The following is a 25,773-nucleotide window of genomic DNA, read 5'->3' as shown; positions in this document are numbered from 1 at the left end:
TCCCAGTCTGCATCACAGCCTGTATCATAGTCTCTTTCCCAGCCTGTATCACAGCCTGTATCACAGCCTGTATCATAGTCTATATCCCAGTCTGTATCACAGCCTGTATCATAGTCTATATCCCAGTCTGTATCACAGCCTGTATCATCATCTATATCCCAGTCTGTATCACAGCCTGTATCATCATCTACATCCCAGTCTGTATCCCAGTCTGTTTCACAGCTTGTATCATAGTCTATATCCCAGTCTATATCCCAGCTTGTAACACAGCCTGTATCATAGTCTGTATCCCAGCCTGTATCCCAGCCTGTATGCCAGCCTGTATCATCGTCTATATCCCAGTCTATATCCCAGTCTATATCCCAGTCTTTATCCCAGTCTGTATCACAGCCTGTATCATAGTCTATATCCCAGCCTGTATCCCAGCCTGTATCATAGTCTATATCCCAGTCTATATCCCAGCCTGTATCCCAGTCTGTATCACAGCCTGTATCATAGTCTATATCCCAGTCTATATCCCAGTCTGTATCCCAGTCTGTATCACAGCCTGTATTATAGTGCATATCCCAGTCTATATCCCAGCCTGTATCATAGTTTGTCTATATCCCTGTCTATGATACATCCTGTATCATAGTCTGTATCACAGCCTGTATCATAGTCTATATTCCAGTCTATATCCCAGTCTGTATCACAGCCTGTATTATAGTGCATAGCCCAGTCTATATCCCAGCCTGTATCATAGTTTGTCTAGATCCCTGTCTATGATACAGCCTGTATCATAGTCTGTATCACAGCCAGTATCATAGCCTATATTCCAGTCTATATCCCAGTCTGTATCACAGCCTGTATTATAGTGCATAGCCCAGTCTATATCCTAGCCTGTATCATAGTCTATATCCCAGTCTGCATCATAGTCTATATCCCAGTCTGTATCAAAGCCTGTATCATAGTCTATATCCCAGCCTGTATCACAGCCTGTATCATAGTCTACATCCCAGCCTGTATCACAACCTGTATCCAAGTCTATATTCCAGTCTGTATCATAGTCTATATCCCAGTCTGCATCATAGTCTATATCCCAGTCTGTATCACAGCCTGTATCATAGTCTACATCCCAGCCTGTATCACAACTTGTATCCAAGTCGATATTCCAGTCTGTATCACAGCCTGTATCCCAGTCTTTATCACAGCCTGTATCATAGTCTATATCCCAGTCTGTATCCCAGCCTGTATCATAGTCGATTTCCCAGTCTATATCCCAGCCTGTATCCCAGCCTGTATCCCATCCTGTATCCCAGCCTATATCCCAGTCTGTATCATAGTCTATATCCCTGTCTATATCCCAGTCTGTATCACAGCCTGTATGATAGTGCATATCCCAGTCTATATCCCAGTCTGCATCATAGTCTATATCCCAGTCTGTATCACAGCCTGTATCGTAGTCTATATCCCAGTCTGTATCACAGCCTGTATCATAGTCTATATCCCAGTCTGTATCACAGCCTGTATCATAGTCTATATCCCAGTCTATGTCACAGCCTGTATCCCAGTCTGTATCCCAGCCTGTATCATAGTCTATATCCCAGTCTGTATCCCAGCCTGTATCATAGTCTATATCCCAGTCTGTATCACAGCCTGTATCATAGTCTACATCCCAGCCTGTATCACAACCTGTATCCAAGTCTATATTCCAGTCTGTATCACAGTCTGTATCCGAGTCTGCATCATAGTCTATATCCCAGTCTGTATCACAGCCTGTATCATAGTCTACATCCCAGCCTGTATCACAACCTGTATCCAAGTCTATATTCCAGTCTGTATCACAGCCTGTATCCCAGTCTGTATCACAGCCTGTATCATAGTCTATATCCCAGTCTGCATCACAGCCTGTATCATAGTCTATATCCCAGTCTGTGTCACAGCCTGTATCCCAGTCTGTATCCCAGCCTGTATCATAGTCTATATCCCAGTCTGTATCCCAGCCTGTATCATAGTCTATATCCCAGTCTGTATCACAGCCTGTATCATAGTCTACATCCCAGCCTGTATCACAACCTATATCCAAGTCTATATTCCAGTCTGTATCACAGCCTGTATCCCAGTCTGTATCACAGCCTGTATCATAGTCTATATCCCAGTCTGTATCACAGCCTGTATCATAGTCTACATCCCAGCCTGTATCACAACCTGTATCCAAGTCTATATTCCAGTCTGTATCACAGTCTGTATCCCAGCCTGTATCATAGTCTATATCCCAGTCTGCATCATAGTCTATATCCCAGTCTGTATCACAGTCTGTATCCCAGTCTATATCCCAGCCTGTTTCACAGCCTGTATCATAGTTTGTATCACAGCCTGTATCATAGTCTATATCCCAGTCTGTATCCCAGCCTGTATCCCAGCCTGTATCCCAGTCTGTATCACAGCCTGTATCATAGTCTATATCCCAGTCTATATCCCAGTCTGTATCACAGCCTGTGTTATAGTGCATATCCCAGTCTATATCCCAGTCTGCATCATAGTCTATATCCCAGTCTGTATCACAGCCTGTATCATAGTCTATATCCCAGTCTGTCTCACAGCCTGTATCATAGTCTATATCCCAGTCTGTATCACAGCCTGTATCATAGTCTATATCGCAGTCTGTGTCACAGCCTGTATCCCTGCCTGTATCATAGTCCATATCCCAGTCTGTATCACAGCCTGTATCATAGTCTATATCCCAGTCTGTATCACAGCCTGTATCGTAGTCTATATCCCAGTCTGTGTCACAGCCTGTATCCCAGCCTGTATCATAGTCTATATCCCAGTCTGTATCCCAGCCTGTATCATAGTCTATATCCCAGTCTGTATCACAGCCTGTATCATAGTCTACATCCCAGCCTGTATCACAACCTGTATCCAAGTCTATATTCCAGTCTGTGTCACAGCCTGTATCATAGTCTATATCCCAGTCTGTATCACAGCCTGTATCATAGTCTATATCCCAGTCTGTGTCACAGCCTGTATCCCAGTCTGTATCCCAGTCTGTATCCCAGCCTGTATCATAGTCTATATCCCAGTCTGTATCCCAGCCTGTATCATAGTCTATATCCCAGTCTGTATCACAGACTGTATCATAGTCTATATCCCAGTCTGTGTCACAGCCTGTATCCCAGCCTGTATCATAGTCTATATCCCAGTCTATATCCCAGCCTGTATCATAGTCTATATCCCAGTCTGTATAATAGCCTGTATCCCAGCCTGTATCATAGTCTATATCGCAGCCTGTATCATAGTCTATATCCCAGTCTGTATCATAGCCTGTATCCTAGCCTGTATCATAGTCTATATCCCAGTCTGTATCACAGCCTGCATCATAGTCTATATCCCAGTCTGTATCACAGCCTGTATCATAGTCTATATCCCAGTCTGTGTCACAGCCTGTATCCCAGTCTGTATCCCAGCCTGTATCATAGGCTATATCCCAGTCTGTATCCCAGCCTGTATCATAGTCTATATCCCAGTCTGTATCACAGCCTGTATCATAGTCTACATCCCAGCCTGTATCACAACCTGTATCCAAGTCTATATTCCAGTCTGTATCACAGTCTGTATCCCAGTCTGCATCATAGTCTATATCCCAGTCTGTATCACAGCCTGTATCATAGTCTACATCCCAGCCTGTATCACAACCTGTATCCAAGTCTATATTCCAGTCTGTATCACAGCCTGTATCCCAGTCTGTATCACAGCCTGTATCATAGTCTATATCCCAGTCTGTATCACAGCCTGTATCATAGTCTATATCCCAGTCTGTGTCACAGCCTGTATCCCAGTCTGTATCCCAGCCTGTATCATAGTCTATATCCCAGTCTGTATCACAGCCTGTATCATAGTCTACATCCCAGCCTGTATCACAACCTGTATCCAAGTCTATATTCCAGTCTGTATCACAGCCTGTATCCCAGTCTGTATCACAGCCTGTATCATAGTCTATATCCCAGTCTGTATCACAGCCTGTATCATAGTCTACATCCCAGCCTGTATCATAGTCTACATCCCAGCCTGTATCACAACCTGTATCCAAGTCTATATTCCAGTCTGTATCACAGTCTGTATCCCAGCCTGTATCATAGTCTATATCCCAGTCTGCATCATAGTCTATATCCCAGTCTGTATCACAGTCTGTATCACAGCCTGTATCATAGTCTGTATCCCAGTCTATATCCCAGCCTGTTTCACAGCCTGTATCATAGTTTGTATCACAGCCTGTATCATAGTCTATATACCAGTCTATATCCCAGTCTGTATCCCAGCCTGTATCCCAGCCTGTATCCCAGTCTGTATCACAGCCTGTATCATAGTCTATATCCCAGTCTATATCCCAGTCTGTATCACAGCCTGTGTTATAGTGCATATCCCAGTCTATATCCCAGTCTGCATCATAGTCTATATCCCAGTCTGTATCACAGCCTGTATCATAGTCTATATCCCAGTCTGTCTCACAGCCTGTATCATAGTCTATATCCCAGTCTGTATCACAGCCTGTATCATAGTCTATATCGCAGTCTGTGTCACAGCCTGTATCCCAGTCTGTATCCCAGCCTGTATCATAGTCTATATCCCAGCCTGTATCACAGCCTGTATCATTGTCTATATCCCAGCCTGTATCACAGCCTGTATCATAGTTTATATCCCAGTCTATATCCCAGTCTGTATCGTAGTCTGTATCCCAGCCTGTATCACAGCCTATTTCATAGTTTATATCCCAGTCTGTATCTTAGTCTGTATCTTAGTCTGTATCTCAGTCTGTATCTCAGTCTGTATCTCAGTCTGTATCTCAGTCTGTATCACAGTCTATATCCCAGTCTGTATCATAGCCTGTATCCTAGCCTGTATCATAGTCTATATCCCAGTCTGTATCACAGCCTGTATCATAGTCTATATCCCAGTCTGTATCACAGCCTGTATCATAGTCTATATCCCAGTCTGTGTCACAGCCTGTATCCCAGTCTGTTTCCCAGCCTGTATCACAGCCTGTATCATAGTCTCTTTCCCAGCCTGTATCACAGCCTGTATCACAGCCTGTATCATAGTCTATATCCCAGTCTGTATCACAGCCTGTATCATAGTCTATATCCCAGTCTGTATCACAGCCTGTATCATCATCTATATCCCAGTCTGTAACACAGCCTGTATCATCATCTATCTCCCAGTCTGTATCCCAGTCTGTATCTCAGCTTGTATCATAGTCTATATCCCAGTCTATATCCCAGCTGGTAACACAGCCTGTATCATAGTCTGTATCCCAGCCTGTATGCCAGCCTGTATCATTGTCTATATCCCAGTCTATATCCCAGTCTATATCCCAGTCTTTATCCCAGTCTGTATCACAGCCTGTATCATAGTCTATATCCCAGCCTGTATCCCAGCCTGTATCATAGTCTATATCCCAGTCTATATCCCAGTCTATATCCCAGTCTGTATCCCAGCCTGTATCCCAGCCTATATCCCAGCCTGTATCCCAGTCTGTATCACAGCCTGTATCATAGTCTATATCCCAGTCTATATCCCAGTCTATATCCCAGTCTGTATCACAGCCTGTATTATAGTGCATATCCCAGTCTATATCCCAGCCTAAATCATAGTTTGTCTATATCCCTGTCTATGATAAAGCCTGTATCATAGTCTGTATCACAGCCTGTATCATAGTCTATATTCCAGTCTATATCCCAGTCTGTATCACAGCCTGTATTATATTTTGTCTATATCCCTATCTATGATACAGCCTGTATCATAGTCTGTATTCCAGTCTATATCCCAGTCTGTATCACAGCCTGTATTATAGTGCATAGCCCAGTCTATATCCCAGCCTGTATCATAGTCTATATCCCAGTCTGCATCATAGTCTATATCCCAGTCTGTATCACAGCCTGTATCATAGTCTATATCCCAGCCTGTATCACAGCCTGTATCATAGTCTACATCCCAGCCTGTATCACAACCTGTATCCAAGTCTATATTCCAGTCTGTATCACAGCCTGTATCCCAGTCTTTATCACAGCCTGTATCATAGTCTATATCCCAGTCTGTATCCCAGCCTGTATCATAGTCGATTTCCCAGTCTATATCCCAGCCTGTATCCCAGCCTGTATCCCAGCCTATATCACAGCCTGTATCATAGTCTATATCCCAGTCTGTATCACAGCCTGTATTATAGTGCATATCCCAGTCTATATTCCAGTCTGCATCATAGTCTATATCCCAGTCTGTATCACAGCCTGTATCATAGTCTATATCCCAGTCTATATCCCAGTCTGTATCACAGCCTGTATCATAGTCTATATCCCAGTCTGTATCACAGCCTGTATCATAGTCTATATCCCAGTCTGTATCACAGCCTGTATCATAGTCTATATCCCAGTCTGTGTCACAGTCTGTATCATAGTCTATATCCCAGTCTGCATCATAGTCTATATCCCAGTCTGTATCACAGCCTGTATCATAGTCTACATCCCAGCCTGTATCACAACTTGTATCCAAGTCTATATTCCAGTCTGTGTCACAGCCTGTATCATAGTCTATATCCCAGTCTGTATCACAGCCTGTATCATAGTCTATATCCCAGTCTGTGTCACAGCCTGTATCCCAGTCTGTATCCCAGCCTGTATCATAGTCTATATCCCAGTCTGTATCCCAGCTTGTATCATAGTCTTTATCCCAGTCTGTAACACAGCCTGTATCATAGTCTACATCCCAGCCTGTATCACAACCTGTATCCAAGTCTATATTCCAGTCTGTATCACAGCCTGTATCCCAGTCTGTATCACAGCCTGTATCAATGTCTATATCCCAGTCTGTATCACAGCCTGTATCATAGTCTACATCCCAGCCTGTATCACAACCTGTATCCAAGTCTATATTCCAGTCTGTATCACAGTCTGTATCCCAGCCTGTATCATAGTCTATATCCCAGTCTGCATCATAGTCTATATCCCAGTCTGTATCCCAGTCTGTATCACAGCCTGTATCATAGTCTGTATCCCAGTCTGTTTCACAGCCTGTATCATAGTTTGTATCACAGCCTGTATCATAGTCTATATACCAGTCTATATCCCAGTCTGTATCCCAGCCTGTATCCCAGCCTGTATCCCAGTCTGTATCACAGCCTGTATCATAGTCTATATCCCAGTCTATATCCCAGTCTGTATCACAGCCTGTGTTATAGTGCATATCCCAGTCTATATCCTAGTCTGCATCATAGTCTATATCCCAGTCTGTATCACAGCCTGTATCATAGTCTATATCCCAGTCTGTATCCCAGTCTGCATCATAGTCTATATCCCAGTCTGTATCACAGCCTGTATCATAGTCTATATCGCAGTCTCTGTCACAGCCTGTATCCCAGTCTGTATCCCAGCCTGTATCATAGTCTATATGCCAGTCTGTATCACAGCCTGTATCATAGTCTATATCCCAGTCTGTATCACAGCCTGTATCATAGTCTATATCCCAGTCTGTGTCACAGCCTGTATCCCAGTCTGTATCACAGCCTGTATCATGGTCTGCATCCCAGCCTGTATCACAACCTGTATCCAAGTCTATATTCCAGTCTGTATCACAGCCTGTATACCAGTCTGTATCACAGCCTGTATCATAGTCTATATCCCAGTCTGTATCACAGCCTGTATCATAGTCTACATCCCAGCCTGTATCACAGCCTGTATCATAGTCTATATTCCAGTCTGTATCACAGCCTGTATCATAGTCTATATCCCAGTCTGTATCACAGCCTGTATCATAGTCTATATCCCAGTCTGTGTCACAGCCTGTATCCCAGTCTTTATCCCAGCCTGTATCATAGTCTATATCCCAGTCTGTATCCCAGCCTGTATCATAGTCTACATCCCAGTCTGTATCACAGCCTGTATCATAGTCTGTATCCCAGTCTGTGTCACAGCCTGTATCCCAGCCTGTATCATAGTCTATATCCCAGTCTATATCCCAGCCTGTATCATAGTCTATATCCCAGTCTGTATCATAGCCTGTATCCCAGCCTGTATCATAGTCTATATCGCAGCCTGTATCATAGTCTATATCCCAGTCTGTATCATAGCCTGTATCGCAGCCTGTATCGCAGCCTGTAGCACAGCCTGTATCACAGCCTGTATCCCAGCCTGTATCCCAGCCTGTATCCCAGCCTGTATCCCAGCCTGTATCACAGCCTATATCCCAGCCTGTATCACAGCCTGTATCATAGTCTATATCCCAGCCTGTATCATAGTCTATATCCCAGCCTGTATCACAGCCTGTATCATTGTCTATATCCCAGCCTGTATCACAGCCTGTATCATAGTTTATTTCCCAGTCTATATCCCAGTCTGTATCGTAGTCTGTATCCCAGCCTGTATCACAGCCTATTTCATAGTTTATATCCAAGTCTGTATCTTAGTCTGTATCTTAGTCTGTATCTTAGTCTGTATCTCAGTCTGTATCTCAGTCTGTATCTCAGTCTGTATCTCAGTCTGTATCTCAGTCTGTATCTCAGTCTGTATCACAGCCTGTATCTCAGTCTGTATCTCAGTCTGTATCACAGCCTGTATCACAGTCTGTATCACTGCCTGTATCATAGTCTATCACAGAATCTCAGAATTGTCACAGCACAGAAGGAGGCCATTTGGCCCATCATGTCTTCATCAGCTCTGCTAATGAGCAATTCACGTAGTGTCATTCCCCCACCTTGACCCCATAACCCGATCCATTCTTCTTTTTCAGGTAACTATCCAATTCCCTTTTTGCTAGTCTTGATTGAACCTGCCTCCTCCACACTCTCAGGCAGTTCATTCCAGATCCGAACCACTTGCTGTGTGAAAAAGCGTTTCCTCATGTCACCGTTGCTTCTTTTGCCAATTACCTTTTAGCAATTTATGAACAAGGACACCCAGGTCCCTTTGGACATCAACACATCTCAACCTCTCACCATTGAAGAAATACTCTATCTTTTTTTCTGCCAATGTGGATAACTTCACTTATTCAAATCATGGGGATACCAAACCTGCCAGTTTCCCTCCAGGTCACACACCATCCTGACTTGGAACTATATCGCCGTTCCTTCACTGCCGCTGGGTCAAAATCCTGGAACTCCCTTCCTAACAGCACTGTGGGTATACCTACCTCACATGGACTGCAGCAGTTCAAGAAGGCAGCTCACCGCCACCTTCTCAAGGGCAATTAGGGATGGGCAATAAATGCTGGCCTGGCCAGCGATGCCCACATACCATGAATGAATAAAAAAATATATATATTATATTCCATCTGCCAAGTTCTTGCCCATTCACTTAGTCTGTTCAAGTCCCCTTGAAGCCTCCTTGCATCCTCCTCAAAAATTACATTCCCACCTAGTTTTGTGTCATCAGCAAATTTGGAAATATTACATTTGATCCCCACATTCAAATCATTGATATAGATTGTGAACAGCTGTGGCCCAAACACTGATCCTTGCGGTCCCCCACTAGTAACAGCCTGCCATCCTGCGAATGACCCATTTAATTCATATTCTCTGTTTTCTGTCTGTTAACCAATTCTCACCCCATACCAGTATATTACCACCCAATCCCATGTGCTGTAATTTTGAGGAACCTTATCAAAAGCCTTCTGAAAATCCAAATACACCACATCCACTGGTTCTCCTTTATCTGCGCTACAAGTAAGAGCCTCAAAATCTTCAACAGGCTAGTCAAACAGGATTTCCGTTTCATAAATCATGTTGACTCTATCCAATCATATCATTATTTTCTAAGTGTCTAGTTAGCATATTCTTTCTCATAAATACGATCATTTTCCTTCCTCCTGACTTCAAACTAACAGGTCTGTAATTGTCCATTTCTTTCAGTTCCTCATTTCCACAAGTTCCTTGGTTCCCTAGTATTTCTGGGAGATTTTCCATATCTTTCTCTGTGAAGACAGACACAAAGTCATTGTTTATTTTCTCCGCTATTTCCTATTCTCATAATTTAGAAACATAGAAACACAGAAAATAAGAGCAGGAGCAGGCCATTCAGCCCTTCGAGCCTGCTCTGCCATTCATTATGATCATGGCTGATCATCCAACTCAGTAACCTGTTCCGGCTTTCGCCCCATACCCTTGGATCCCTTTAGACCCAGGAGCTATATCTAACTCCTTTTTGAAAACATACAATGTTTTGGCCTCAACTGCTTTCTGTGGTAGCGAATTCCACGGGCTGACCACTCTCTGGGTGAAGAAATTTCTCCTCATCTCAGTCCTGAAAGGTTTACCTCGTATCCTTTGTCTATGACCCCTGGTTCTGGACTCCCCCACCATCGGGAACATCCTTCCTGCATCTACACTGTCAAGTCCTGTTAGAATTTTCTAGGTTTCTATGAGATCCCCCCTCACTCTTCTGAACTCCAGCAAATATAATCCTAACTGACTCAATCTCTCCTCATATGTCAGTCCCACCATCCCAGGAATCAGTCTGGTAAACCTTCGCTGCCCTCCCTCTCTCGCAAGAACATCCTTCCTTAGACAAGGAGACAAAAACTGCACACAATATTCCAGGTGTGGCCTCACCAATGCCCTGTATAATTGCAGCAAGACATCCCTGCTCCTGTATTCGAATCCTCTCGCTACGAAGGCCAACATACCATTTGCCTTTTTTACCGCCTGTTGCATCTGCATGCTTACCTTCAGTGACTGGTGTACGAGAACACCCAGGTCTCGCCGTATATTCCCCTCTCTCAGTTTATAGCCGTTCAGATAATAATCTGCCTTCCTGTTTTTGCTACCAAAGTGGATAACCTCACATTTATCCACATTATACTGCATCTGCCATGCATTAGCCCACTCACTCAACTTGTCCAAATCACCCTGAAGCCTCTTTGCATTTTCCTCACAACTTCCCCTCCCACCCAATTTTATGTCATCTGAAAATTTGCAGATATTACATTTAGTTCCCTCATCTAAATCATTAATGTATATTGTGAATAGCTGGGGCCCTAGCACCGATCGCTGCGGTACCCCACTAGTCACTGCCTGCCATTGGGAAAAAGACCCATTTATCCCTACTCCTTGTTTCCTGTCCAAATAATTTCCTCTACATCGCAATACACTACCCCCAATCCCATGCGCTTTAATTTTACATGCTAATCTCTTATGTGGGACTTTGTCGAAAGCCTTTTGAAAGTCCAAATAAACCACATCCACTGGCTCCCCCTCATCAACTCTGCTAGTTAAGTCCTTGAAGAATTCTAGTTGATTTGTCAAGCATGATTTTCCTTTCGGAGATCCATGCTGACTCTGTCCGATTCTACCACTGTTCTCTAAGTGCTCTGCTATAAAATCTTTGATAATGGACTCTAGAATTTTCCCCACTCCTGTCTCCACCTGTAATGGATCCACATTTGTCCTCGCTAATCTTTTCCTTTTCACATGCCTAAAGAAGCTTTCACAGTCGGCCTTTATGTTTCTCGCTAGCTTTCATTCATATTCTCTTCCTCCTTTCTTTATCATGTTTCTTGGTCCTCTTTTATTGGATTCTAAATTGCTCCCAATCCTCAGGCTTACCACTTTTACTGGCAAACTTAGAAGCCACTTCCTTTAATCTAATGCAATCTTTAACTTCTTTTGTTAGCCAGGGTTGATTCATCTTTCCTGTTGGTTTTTTGTGTCTTAGAGGAATGTATATTTGTGGTAGACCATGTAATACTTCTTTAAATACTAGCCATTGCCTGTCTACTATCAAATCTTTTCGTGTATTTTCCCAATCCACTGTAGCCAACTTGCCACTAATACCTTCATAGTTTCCTTTGTTCAGATTTAAGTCCCTATTTGCAGAAATAACTATTTCACTTTCAAACTTAATGTAAAATTCTGTCATATTATGGTCACTATTTCCCAAAGGCTCCTTTAGACCAAGGTTATTAATTAGCCTTTTGTCATTACATATGTACTAAATCTAAAATAGCCTGATCCCTGGTTAGTTCTTCAACATACTGCTCCAGAAACCCATCTCATACACACTCGAGGAATTCATCCTCCACAGAATTAGTGCTGATTGGGTTTACCCAATCAATATGTACATTGAACGTACCCATTATTACTGCATTACCCATGGTTGCAGGCACCTCTAATTTCCTGATTTATACTTCTTTGGCCTCCTTGTCTCGAGAGACAATGGGTAAGCGCCTGGAGGTGGTCAGTGGTGTGTGGAGCAGCGCCTGGAGTGGCTATAAAGGCCAATTCTAGAGTGACAGACTCTTCCACAGGTGCTGCAGAAAAATTTGTTTGTCGGGGCTGTTACACAGTTGGCTCTCCCCTTGCGCTTCTGTCTTTTTTCCTGCTAAGTCTCTTCGCCACACTTTAGCCCCGCCTTTATGGCTGCCCGCCAGCTCTGGCGATCTCTGGCAACTGACTCCCACGACTTGCGATCAATGTCACAGGACTTCATGTTACGTTTGTAGACGTCTTTAAAGCGGAGACATGGACGGCCGGTGGGTCTGATACCAGTGGCGAGCTCGCTGTACAATGTGTCCTTGGGAATCCTGCATTCTTCCATGTGGCTCACATGGCCTAGCCATCTCAAGCGCCGCTGACTCAGTAGTGTGTATAAGCTGGGGATGTTGGCCGCCTCGAGGACTTCTGTGTTGGAGATACGGTCCTGCCACCTGATGCCAAGGATTCTCCGGAGGCAGCGAAGATGGAATGAATTGAGACATCGCTTTTGGCTGACATACGTTGTCCAGGCCTCGCTGCCATAGAGCAAGGTACTGAGGACACAGGCTTGATACACACGGACTTTTGTGTTCCATGTCAGTGCGCCATTTTCCCACACTCTCTTGGCCAGTCTGGACATAGCAGTGGAAGCCTTTCCCATGCGCTTGTTGATTTCTGCATCGAGAGACAGGTTACTGGTCATAGTTGAGCCTAGGTAGGTGAACTCTTGAACCACTTCCAGAATGTGGTCGCTGATATCGATGGAGGGAGCATTTCTGACGTCCTGTCCCATGATGTTCGTTTTCTTGAGGCTGATGGTTCGGCCAAATTCATTGCAGGCAGCTGCAATCCTGTCGATGAGACTCTGCAGACACTCTTCAGTGTGAGATGTTAATGCAGCATTGTCAGCAAAGAGGAGTTCCCTGATGAGGACTTTCCATACTTTGGTCTTCGCTCTTAGACGGACAAGGTTGAACAACCTGCCACTTGATCGTGTGTGGAGGAAAATTCCTTCTACTGAAGAGAGCAGCAGGGAGAAGAAGATCCCAAACAGTGTAGGTGTGAGAACACAGCCCTGTTTCACGCCACTCAGGATAGGAAAGGGGTCTGATGAGGCACCGCTATGCTGAATTGTGCCTTTCATATTGTCATGGAATGAGGTGATGATACTTAGTAGCTTTGGTGGACATCCGATCTTTGCCAGTAGTCTGAAGAGACCATGTCTGCTGACGAGGTCAAAGGCTTTGGTGAGATCAATGAAAGCAATGTAGTGGGGCATCTGTTGTTCGCGGCATTTCCCCTGTATCTGACGAAGGGAGAACAGCATGTCAACGGTCGATCTCTCTGCACGAAAGCCACACTGTGCCTCAGAGTAGACACGCTCGGCCAGCTTCTGGAGCCTGTTTAAAGCGACTCGAGCGAAGCCTTTCCTCACTATGCTGAGCAGGGAGATTCCACGGTAGTTGTTGCAGTCACCGCGGTCACCTTTGTTTTTATAGAGGGTGATGATATTGGTATCGCTCATGTCCTGAGGTACTGCTCCCTCGTCCCAGCACAGGCATAGCAGTTCGTAGAGTGCTTAAAGTACAGCAGGCTTGGCACTCTTGATTATTTCAGGGGTAATGCTGTCCTTCCCAGGGGCTTTTCCACTGGCTAGAGAATCAATGGCATCACTGAGTTCTGATTTTGTTGGCTGTACGTCCAGCTCAACCATGACAGGGAGAGACTGGGCTGCGTTGAGGGTGGTCTCAGTGACAATATTTTCCCTGGAGTACATTTCTAGGTAGTGCTCAACCCAGCGGTCCATTTGCTTGCGTTGGTCAGTGATTGTGTCCCCTGATTTAGATTTGAGGGGGGCGATCTTCCTGATGGTCGGCCCAAAAGCTCTCTTAATGCCATCGTACATTCCTATGATATTTCCGGTGTCGGAGGCCAGCTGAATATGACTGTATAGGTGTTGCCAGTAGTCATTTGCGCAGCGCCTGGCTGTTCTTTGTGCTGCGGTTCTGGCTGCTTTAAGTGCTACAGATGTTAACTCGCTGGGGGCTTTCTTGTAGTTCAACAGTGCAATGCGCTTAGCGGCTATTTATTCTGATTTATACTGTGCCCAACATTACCACTATGTTTTTGGTGGCCTATAAACAAATCCCACCAATTTTTGCTGCCCCTTGATGTTCCTTAGCTCCACCTGAAAGGATCTCAAATGATAGGGCACAGATTTAAAATATTTGGTAAGAGAAGCAAAAGTGACATGAGGAAAAGCTTTTTCACTCAGCGAGTGGTTAAGGTCTGGAATGCACTGCCTGAGAACGTGGTGGCGGCAGGTTCAATTGAAGCATTCAAAAGGCAGTTAGACAGTTAACTGAAAAGGAATGTGCAGGGTTATGGGGAGAATGTAGGTGGAATGGGACTGAGGCAGCTGCTCTTTCAGAGAGCCACTGCGGACACGATGAGCCGAATGGCCTCCTTCTGTGATTATGTGATTAACCCCCTCGGTTACCCCTTCAAAAAACTCCAGCAACTTAGTTAAATATGATTTTCCTTTAACAAATACATGCTGCATTTCCTTAATTTGGACACTTGTCCAAGTGACTATTTAATTTTGTCCTGAATTATTGTTTCTAGACGTTTTCCCACCACTGAAGTTAAACTGACTGGCCTGGAGTTCCTGGGCTTATCCTTACACCCTTTTTTGAACAAAGGTTTAAAATTTACAGTTCTCCAGTTTTATGGCACTACCCTTGAGTTTCAGGAAGACTGGAAAATTATGGCCAGTGCCTCTGCAATTTTCACTCTCACTACCCTCAGTATCCTTTGATGCATCTCATCTGGTCTTGGTGCTTTATCAACTTCAATATAGATAGCCTATCTAATACCTCCTTATCAATTTTAAATCCTTCCAGTGTAATAATTACCTCCTCTTTCACCGTGGCCTGGGTAGCATCTTCTTCCTTGGTAAAGATAGATGCAAAGTATTCATTTAATACCTCAACTCCCCTTGCCTCCATGCATATATCCCCCTTTTGGTCCCGAATTGGCCCAACTCCAACTTTTACTATTTATATGCCTATCGAAGACTTTGGGATTCCTTTTTATGTTAGCTGCCAGTCTCTTTTCATACTCTCTCTTTGCTTCTCTTATTTGCTTTTCCACTTCCCCTTTGAACCTTCTGTATTCAGCCTGGTTCTCCATTGTATTATTCACCTGACATCTGTCATAAGCATGCTTTTTATTCCTCATCTTCATCTCTATCTCTTTTGTCATCTAGGGAACTTTGTATTTTTTTGCCCTACCTTCCCCCTTCGAGGTAATATGCCTTGACTGTGCCCGAACTATCTCTTCTTTGAAGGGAGCCCGTTGTTCATCTATTGGTTTTCCTGCCAACCTTTGATTCAAATATATTCGGCCCAGATCCATTCTTACCCCATTGATGTTGGCTTTCTCCCTGTTAATTATTCTTACTCTAGATTGTTCTTTGTCCTTTCCCATTGCGAACCTGAACCTTATGATACAATGATCACTATCCCCTAAATGTTCTACTGATATTTGATCCACTTGGTCCACCTCATTCCCAAGAACTAGTCTAGCAGTGCCTCTCCTCTTGTTGGACTGGAAGCATACTGCTGTAGAAAATTTTCCTGAAACATCGAAACATAGAAAATAGGAGCAGGAGTGGGCCATTTGGCCCTTTGAGCCTGCTCCGGCACAGTGGCGCAATGGTTAGCACCGCAGCCTCACAGCTCCAGCGACCCGGGTTCAATTCCGGGTACTGCCTGTGTGGAGTTTGCAAGTTCTCCCTGTGTCTGCGTGGGTTTTCTCCGGGTGCTCCGGTTTCCTCCCACCACCAAAAGACTTGCAGGTTGGTAGGTAAATTGACCATTATAAATTGCCCCTAGTATAGGTAGGTGGTAGGGAAATATAGGGACAGGTGGGGATGTTTGGTAGGAATATGGGATTAGTGTAGGATTAGTATCGGCACAGACTCGGTGGGCCGAAGGGCCTGTTTCAGTGCTGTATTTCTAAACTAAACTAGCTGATCATCCAACTCAATAGCCTGTTCCGGCTTTCACCCCATAACCTTTGATCTCTTTAGACCCAAGAACTATATCTAACTCCTTTTTGAAAACATACAATGTTTTGGTCTCAACTGCTTTCTGTGGTAACGCATTCCACAGGCTCACCACTCTCTGGGTGAAGAAATTTCTCCTCATCTCAGTCCTGAAAGGTTTACCCCGTAACCTTAGACTATGACCCCTGGTTCTGAACATACTAAGAACTCTTGCCACTCTCTACCCTTTACACTACTACTATTCCAGTCTATATTCGGACAATTAAAGTCCCCCATTATAACTATAATTCTTGCACCTCTCCGTAGATTCCTTGAAATTTGTTCTTCTATGTCCTTTCCACTAGTTGGTGGCCTATAGACAACACCGAGCAATGTAATTGCGCCTTTTTTGTTCCTTCGCTCTAGCCAAATAGATTCCTTCCTTGACCCCTCTGGGACATCCTCTCTCTCCAGCACTGCAATGCTTTCCTTAATCAATATTGCCACTCTTCCCCCTTTTCTTCCTTTCCTGAACACCTTGTATCCAGGAATATTTAACACACAGTCCAGCCCTTCTTTGAGCCAGGTCTCTGTTACAGCCACAACATCATATTGCCACATGTCTATCTGCCCCTGTACCTCACCAATCTTATGAACCACATTCCGTGCATTCACATACATGCGCATTAACCCTGATTCAGACTTTATTACTTCCTTCCCTACTCTGCCCCCACCTAATAACTTACTATCCCCTACTCTACTGCCATCTATCTCTCCCAGTATCCTGTGCATCTTGGTAGTACTGTCTAAAACGCTCACCTTATGCACCTTATTCCTCTTTTCTACTTCTATATGCTGGTGCCCACCCCCCTGCCAATTTAGTTTAAACCCTCCCCAACCACACCAGTGAACCTTCCTGCAAAGACATTAGTCCCAGTTCTATTGAGGCGCAACCCGTCTCTTTTGAATAGATGCCTCCTGCCCCAGAACTAGTCCCAATGTCCCAAGAATCTGAAGCCCTCCCTCCTGCACCATGCTTCAAGCCACACGTTGATTCCCCCCAATCTTCCTATTTCTACTCTCGCTAGCATGTGGCACTGGGAGTAATCCAGAGATTATTAACTTCGAGGTCCTATTCTTTAACATCCTCCATAACTGATGAAAATGTGATTGTAGGACCTCAATACTTTTTCTTGCGATATCATTCGTACCAACATGCACCACAACTTCTGGCTCACTCCCTGTAGGATATTCGGCACCCTCTCCATGATGTCCTGGCACCAGGGAGGTAACACACCATGTGGAACTCGTGATAACATTACAGAATGCCTGTCTGTCCCCCGGACTATGGAATCGCCTAGAACAACTGCATTTCTACTCTTTGCTGTTCCCTCCTGGACACTCCCATACCCATTGGTGCCATGGTCTGGGCTGCACTCCTTCAAGGTGTCGTCACTCCCAGCAGTCTCCAAAGCCTTTTTTTTATTTGTTTATAGGGGTGTGGGCATCGTTGGCTAGGCCTGCATTTATTGCCCATCCCTAATTGCCCTTGAGAAGGTGGTGGTGAGCTGCCTTCTTGAAACACTGCAGTCCATGTGAGGTAGGTACACCCACAGTGCTGTTAGGAAGGGAGTTCCAGGATTTTAACCCAGCGACAGTGAAGGAACGGCGATATAGTTCCAAGTCAAGATGGTGTGTGGCTTGGAGGGGAACTTGCAGGTGATGGTGTTCCCATGCATCTGCTGCCCTTGTCCTTCTAGGTGGTAGAGGTCATCGGTTTGGAAGGTGCTGCCTGAGTAGACTTGGTGCATTGGAGCAGTGCATCTTGTAGATAGTACACACTGCTGCCACTGTGTGTCGGTGGTGGAGGGAGTGAATGTTTGTGGATGGGGTGCCAATCAAACGGGCTGCTTTGTCCTGGATGGTGTCGAGCTTCTTGAGTGTTGTTGGAGCTGTACCCATCCAGGCAAGTGGAGAGTATTCCACCACACTCCTGACTGGTTTGAGAATGGCACACACCCCGAAGACTCCTGCACTTCCTGCCTCTTCCTACTCTTGTGGACGGCCACCCATTTACTATCCTGAACTCTTACTGCCTATGGGGTGACCACCTCCTGAAACTCTCCTGCTCCCTGATGCTCCACAGTGACTGCAGCTGCCCCTCAAGCTCAGAAATCCTGAGTTCGAGCTGAGGCAGTTGGAGACACTTCCTACACATGTGGTCGCCCAAGACACATGACATGTCCCGAAGTTCCCACATGGTGCAGGAATTGCAAACAACAGGTCTCAGTTGCCCATCCATAATCTGTTCAAAAACCCTCTATTCCTTTTTTAAACAATCAATTGGCTGGACTCTATATCCCAGTCTGTATCCCACTCTGTATCGCAGTCTCTTATCACATCCTGTATCCCAGAGTATATACCAGTCTGTATCACAGTCTACATCACAGTCTGTTTCCCAGCCTGTATTATAGTTTATATCACAGTCTGTTTCCCAGTCTGTTTCCCAAACTGTATCACCATCTATATCCCAGCATATATCACATGCTGTATCCCAGTGTGTATCATAGCCTGTATCAGTCCATTTCCCAGTTTGGATCAAAGTCTATTCCAGTCTATATGCCAGTCTAAATCAGAGCTTGTGTCCCATGTTAAATTACAGAAAGCTGGTTGTGGAAGGATAATGCTGGAGCCTATCTTTACTCAGTTTCACATTTATTGTACAGAGTAAAGGATTACAAACATGCACCTCCTCACTCAAACCCCTCCACCAGTCTCAGTAAGAGTTTCCTTAAAGTGCTCCTGTAAGAACCCAGTTAACACCCTCCACCTGCATATAATTAAACAATTGGTACACAATTAACATCCCAGTCTATATTCTAGTCTGTATCCCAGTCTGTATCCGAGTCTATATCCCAGTCTCTATCACAGTCTGTATCCGAGTCTATATCCCAGTCTCTATCACAGCCTGTCTCCGAGTCTATATCCCAGTCTCTATCACAGTCTGTATCCGAGTCTATATCCCAGTCTCTATCACAGCCTGTCTCCGAGTCTATATCCCAGTCTCTATCACAGCCTGTCTCCGAGTCTATATCCCAGTCTCTATCACAGCCTGTCTCCGAGTCTATACCCCAGTCTCTATCACAGCCTGTATGCCTGTCTGTATCGCAGTCTATTTCCTAATCTATATCCCAGCCTATATCACAGTTTGCATCCAATCTGTATCACAGCCTGTATCATAATCTATATTTCAATCGATAATAGTTTCATGGCACCACAACTGATACTGGCTTTCAATTCCAGATTTTATTAATGAATTGAATTTGAATTCCACCAGCTGCCCTGGTGGGATTTTAACCTGTGTCCCAGGGACATTAGCCTGGACCTCTGGACATTACCAGTATGCCACATTCTCTCAATCTATATTCTATAACCCGGCTTGTATCACAACCTCTATCCCAGTCAACATCCCAACTTATCTCCATGATTACAATCCAATCTTTATCCTAGGCCTGTATCCCGGTCTGTAGCTCAGCCTATATCCCAACTTCTGTCGCAGTCTGTATCTCTAACTCTGCCTTGTGTTGCCAGGTTATTATCGGCAGTATATTTGATGTGGTTTGGACAATGATTCGCCCAGAGACGTCGTTTGGTATCAGTGTACTTCGTGCACTGCGACTGCTCAGGATATTCAAGGTCACAAAGTGAGTATGGACAACACACACTGACACCGACTCCTCACTGATTCACCACACACTGGCACCAGCTCCTCACTGATTCCACACACTGGCACCAGCTCCTCACTGATTCACCACACACTGGCACCAGCTCCTCACTCATTCCACACACTGGCACCAGCTCCTCACTGCTTCACCACACAATGGCACCAGCTCCTCACTGATTCACCACACACTGGCACCAGCTCCTCACTGATTCCACACACTGGCACCAGCTCCTCATTGATTCACCACACACTGGCACCAGCTCCTCACTCATTCCACACACTGGCACCAGCTCGTCACTGCTTCACCACACACTGGCACCAGCTTCTCACAGATTCACCACACACTGGCACCAGCTCCTCACTGCTTCACCACACACTGGCACCAGCTCCTCACTGCTTCACCACACACTGGCACCAGCTCCTCACTGATTCACCACACACTGGCACCAGCTCGTCACTGCTTCACCACACACTGGCACCAGCTCCTCACTGATTCACCACACACTGGCACCAGCTACTCACTGATTCACCACCCACTGGCACCAGCTCGTCACTGCTTCACCACACACTGGAATCAGCTGCTCACTGATTCACCACAGACTGGCACCAGCTCCTCACTGATTCACCACACACTGGCACCAGCTACTCACTCATTCCACCCACTGGCACCAGCTCCTCACTGATTCACCACACACTGGCACCAGCTCCTCACTGATTCACCACACACTGGCACCAGCTACTCACTCATTCCACCCACTGGCACCAGCTCCTCACTGATTCACCACACACTGGCACCAGCTACTCACTGATTCACCACACAGTGGCACCAGCTACTCACTCATTCCACCCACTGGCACCAGCTCCTCACTGATTCCACACACTGGCACCAGCTCCTCACAGATTCACCACACACTGGCACCAGCTCCTCACTGATTCCACACACTGGCACCAGCTCCTCACTGATTCACCACACACTGGCACCAGCTTCTCACTGATTCACCACACACTGGCACCAGCTCGTCACTGCTTCACCACACACTGGCACCAGCTCCTCACTGATTCACCACACACTGGCACCAGCTACTCATTGATTCACCACCCACTGGCACCAGCTCGTCACTGCTTCACCACACACTGGAATCAGCTGCTCACTGATTCACCACAGACTGGCACCAGCTCCTCACTGATTCACCACACACTGGCACCAGCTACTCACTCATTCCACCCACTGGCACCAGCTCCTCACTGATTCACCACACACTGGCACCAGCTCCTCACTGATTCACCACACACTGGCACCAGCTACTCACTCATTCCACCCACTGGCACCAGCTCCTCACTGATTCACCACACACTGGCACCAGCTCCTCACTCATTCCACACACTGGAATCAGCTGCTCACTGCTACAACACACACTGGCACCAGCTCCTCACTGATTCACCACACATTGGCACAAGCTTTTCACAGATTCACCACACACTGGCACCAGCTCCTCACTGCTTCACCACACACTGGCACCAGCTCCTCACTGATTCATCACACACTGACGCCAGCTCCTCACTGATTCATCACACACTGACGCCAGCTCCTCACTGATTCATCACACACTGGCACCAGCTCCTCACTGATTCATCACACACTGACGCCAGCTCCTCACTGATTCATCACACACTGACGCCAGCTCCTCACTGATTCATCACATGCTGGCGCCAGCTCCTCACTGATTCATCACACGCTGGCACCAGCTCCTCACTGATTCATCACACGCTGGCACCAGCTCCTCACTGATTCATCACACACTGGCACCAGCTCCTCACTGATTCATCACACACTGGCACCAGCTCCTCACTGATTCATCACACACTGACACCAGCTCCTCACTGATTCATCACACACTGACACCAGCTCCTCACTGATTCATCACACACTGGCACCAGCTCCTCACTGATCATCACACACTGGCACCAGCTCCTCACTGATTCATCACACACTGACACCAGCTCCTCACTGATTCATCACACACTGGCACCAGCTCCTCACTGATTCATCACACACTGGCACCAGCTCCTCACTGATTCATCACACACTGGCACCAGCTCCTCACTGATCATCACACACTGGCACCAGCTCCTCACTGATTCACCACACACTGGCACCAGCTCCTCACTGATTCACCACACACTGGCACCAGCTCCTCACTACTTCACCACACACTGGCACCAGCTCCTCACTTGTTCCCCAAACACGCTGGTACTAGCTATGTGTTGTGTACGATCATCTCTGTGCTGTGCTTGCCTCTGTTAATGCCCTTGCTTGCTCTTCCTCAGGTACTGGGCCTCTCTGCGGAACCTGGTAGTTTCCCTAATGAGTTCAATGAAATCCATCATCAGCCTCCTCTTCCTACTCTTCCTCTTCATCGTTGTGTTTGCTTTGCTGGGAATGCAGCTGTTTGGTGGTCAGTGAGTATCACACACACACTTTGTTCCTTTGTAGATCAGCCTTGATCGCTTCACCCCACTCAATGTTTTAGTTTTAAGATGTCGAAATGCAAGTTGTGATTGTTTTACCACGACCCCATAACAGCCTTCTCACCATATCGCTCAATTCCACCACCCCAACTTCTCTTCATATCCCTCAATCCCATTTCCACCTTCTCCTCATATCGCCTCAATTCCATATCCACCTTCTCCCCATATCCCTCAATCCCATTTCCACCTTCTCCCCATATCCCTCAATTACACCTCCCCACCTTCTGCCCATATCCCTCAATTCCATATCCACCTTCTCCCCATATCACTCAATTCCATATCCACCTTCTCCCCATATCCCTCAATTCCACCTCCCCACCTTCTGCCCATATCCCTCAATCCCATATCCACCTTCTCCTCATATCGCCTCAATTCCATATCCACCTTCTCCCCATATCCCTCAATCCCATTTCCACCTTCTCCTCATATCGCCTCAATTCCATATCCACCTTCTCCCCATATCCCTCAATCCCATTTCCACCTTCTCCTCATATCCCTCAATTCCATATCCACCTTCTCCCCATATCCCTCAATTCCGTATCCACCTTCTCCCCATATCCCTCAATTCCATATTCACCTTCTCCCCATATCACTCAATTCCGTATCCACCTTCTCCCCATAATCCCTCAATTCCATATCCACCTTCTCCCCATATCCCTCAATTCCACATCAACCCTCTCCCCATATCCCTCAATTCCACCTGCCCACCATCTGCCCATATCCCTCAATTACATATCCACCTTCTCCCCATATCCCTCAATTCTATATCCACCTTCTCCGCATATCCCTCAATTACATATCCACCTTCTCCCCATATCCCTCAATTACATATCCACCTTCTCCCCATATCCCTCAATTCTATATCCACCTTCTCCGCATATCCCTCAATTCCATATCCACCTTCTCCACATATCCCTCAATTCCACCTCCCCACCTCCCCACCTTCTCCCCATATCCCTCAATTCCACTTCCCCACCTTCTCCCCATATCCCTCAATTCCACCTCCCCACCTTCTCCCCATATCCCTCAATTCCATGTCCACCTTCTCCCCATATCCCTCAATTCTATATCCACCTTCTCCCCATATCCCTCAATTCCACTTCCCCACCTTCTCCCCATATCCCTCAATTCCACCTCCCCACCTCCCCACCTTCTCCCCATATCCCTCAATTCCACTTCCCCACCTTCTCCCCATATCCCTCAATTCCACCTCCCCACCTCCCCACCTTCTCCCCATATCCCTCAATTCCACCTCCCCACCTTCTCCCCATATCCCTCAATTCCACTTCCCCACCTTCTCCCCATATCCCTCAATTCCACTTCCCCACCTTCTCCCCATATCCCTCAATTCCACCTCCCCACCTCCCCACCTTCTCCCCATATCCCTCAATTCCACCTCCCCACCTTCTCCCCATATCCCTCAATTCCACTTCCCCACCTTCTCCCCATATCCCTCAATTCCACCTCCCCAGCTTCTCCCCATATCCCTCAATTCCATATCCACCTTCTCACCATATCCTTTAACTCCATATCCACCTTCTCCTCATATCCCTCAGTTCCACCTACCCACTTTCTTTCCATATTCTCTCACCTACCGACCTTCTCACTCTATCGATTAATTCCATGCATCTACCTACTCTCCAGATCTTTCACTCACCATGATGATGAAGCTATGGACAACTCCAAGTCAGGATGGTGTGTTACTTGGAGGGGAACTTGCAGGTGGTGGTGTTCCCATGCATTTGCTGCCCTTATCCTTCTAGGTGATAGAGGTTGCAGGTTTGGAAGGTGCTGTCAAAAGAGGCTTGGCGAGTTGCTACAATGCATCTTGCAGATGGTAAACACTGCTGCCACTGTGCGTCGGTGGTGGAGGGAGTGAATGTTTGTGGATGAGGTGCCAATCAAACAGGCTGCTTTGTCCTGGATGGTGTCGAGCTTCTTGACTGTTGCAGAGTATTCCATCATGCTCCTGATTTGTGCCTTGTAGGTGTTGGAAACACTTTTGACAGTCTGGAGGTGAGTTATTTGCTGCAGAATTCCCAGCCTCTGACCTGCTGTGGTAGTTACAGTATTTATGTGGCTGGTGCAGTCGGGTAATGCAGAGCAGAGATACGGAACACACCTGGTATATGACCATATTGTCAGACTGCCCAGCACCCCTGCAATAATACATGATGTGGTGACACTGCTCAGCTGCATGGTGAGAATCCTTCAGATCCTTTCACCTCTTCATTTCTATGACAGATTCAACTTCGATGATGCGACTCCTTCGACCAACTTCGATACCTTCCCCGCTGCAATCATCACAGTGTTTCAGGTATGAGGGAGCAGCACATTACAGCGAGATCAGAACAGTGTAGAAATAGATCAGAGCTACAAAGCGATCAGAGGGCACTGGAAAAGGGAATAAACTTAGAATGGGGCTTATTCACAAAATCTGTCCCAGTGTGAATAACACATGGCAATGACCAGGGAAGGCAAATAAAACGAGTCAGGAAGAGGTGATTATGTGCAACACTAGTTAGTGAGAAGTAATGATGTGTGAATTTAGTCAGTGAGTGGGGATAATGTGGAACATTAGTCAGTGAGAGGTAATGATGCGTAACACTGGTCAGTGAAAGGTGCTGACATGCAACATTGGTCATTGAGTTGTGATGATATATAACATTAGTTAGCGAGAGGTGATGATGTGTAATGCTGGTTAACACATATTGTTGGCGTGTAACACTGGTCAGTGCGTGGTGATGATGTGTAAATTAGTCAGTTATAGGTAAAGATATTTATTTCTATTTTTTATTAAGAGATACAACACTGAAACAGGCCCTTCCACCCACCGAATCTGTGCTGACCATCAACCACCCATTTACACTAATCCAACATTAATCCCATATTCCTACCACATCCCCAGCCACCTACCGATACTAGGGGCAATTTACCTATCAACCTGCAAGTCTTTGGCTGTGGGAGGAAACCAGAGCACCCGGCAAAAACCCACACGGTCACAGGGAAAACTTGCAAACTCCGCACAGGCAGTAACCCAGAATCAAACCCGGGTTGCTAGAACTGTGAGGCTACAGTGCTAACCACTGCGCCACTGTGCCGCCCATTCAGTAACACCAGTTGGTAGGAGGTGATGATGTGTAACACTAGTCAGGGAGGGGGTGAAGATTTTTCATGCTAGTCAGTGAGATGTGATGATGTGTACGATTAGTCAGTGAGTTTGATGATGTGTACGATTAGTCAGTGAGTTTGATGATG

At 45.9% G+C, this 25,773-nt stretch overlaps 1 protein-coding gene across 1 annotated transcript in view; it reads left to right on the top strand.

The window, feature by feature from the left end:
* The window catches only part of LOC137373269 (probable voltage-dependent R-type calcium channel subunit alpha-1E), a 1,486,297-nt gene that overhangs the window by 809,850 nt on the left and 650,674 nt on the right, over nucleotides 1-25,773 (top strand). Inside the window, exons 14-16 of the mRNA XM_068038118.1 lie at nucleotides 19,854-19,966; nucleotides 22,315-22,446; nucleotides 24,760-24,832. Of these exons, the coding sequence (XP_067894219.1) occupies nucleotides 19,854-19,966; nucleotides 22,315-22,446; nucleotides 24,760-24,832 (318 nt within the window). The remainder of the gene's footprint in view (nucleotides 1-19,853; nucleotides 19,967-22,314; nucleotides 22,447-24,759; nucleotides 24,833-25,773) is intronic.

This window comes from Heterodontus francisci, chromosome 8 (genome assembly GCF_036365525.1).
Source record: "Heterodontus francisci isolate sHetFra1 chromosome 8, sHetFra1.hap1, whole genome shotgun sequence".
NCBI classification, from domain to species: Eukaryota; Metazoa; Chordata; class Chondrichthyes; order Heterodontiformes; family Heterodontidae; genus Heterodontus; species Heterodontus francisci.
The sequence above is the reverse complement of the archived record's forward strand: the minus strand, read 5'-3'. Positions and strand labels throughout refer to the sequence as shown.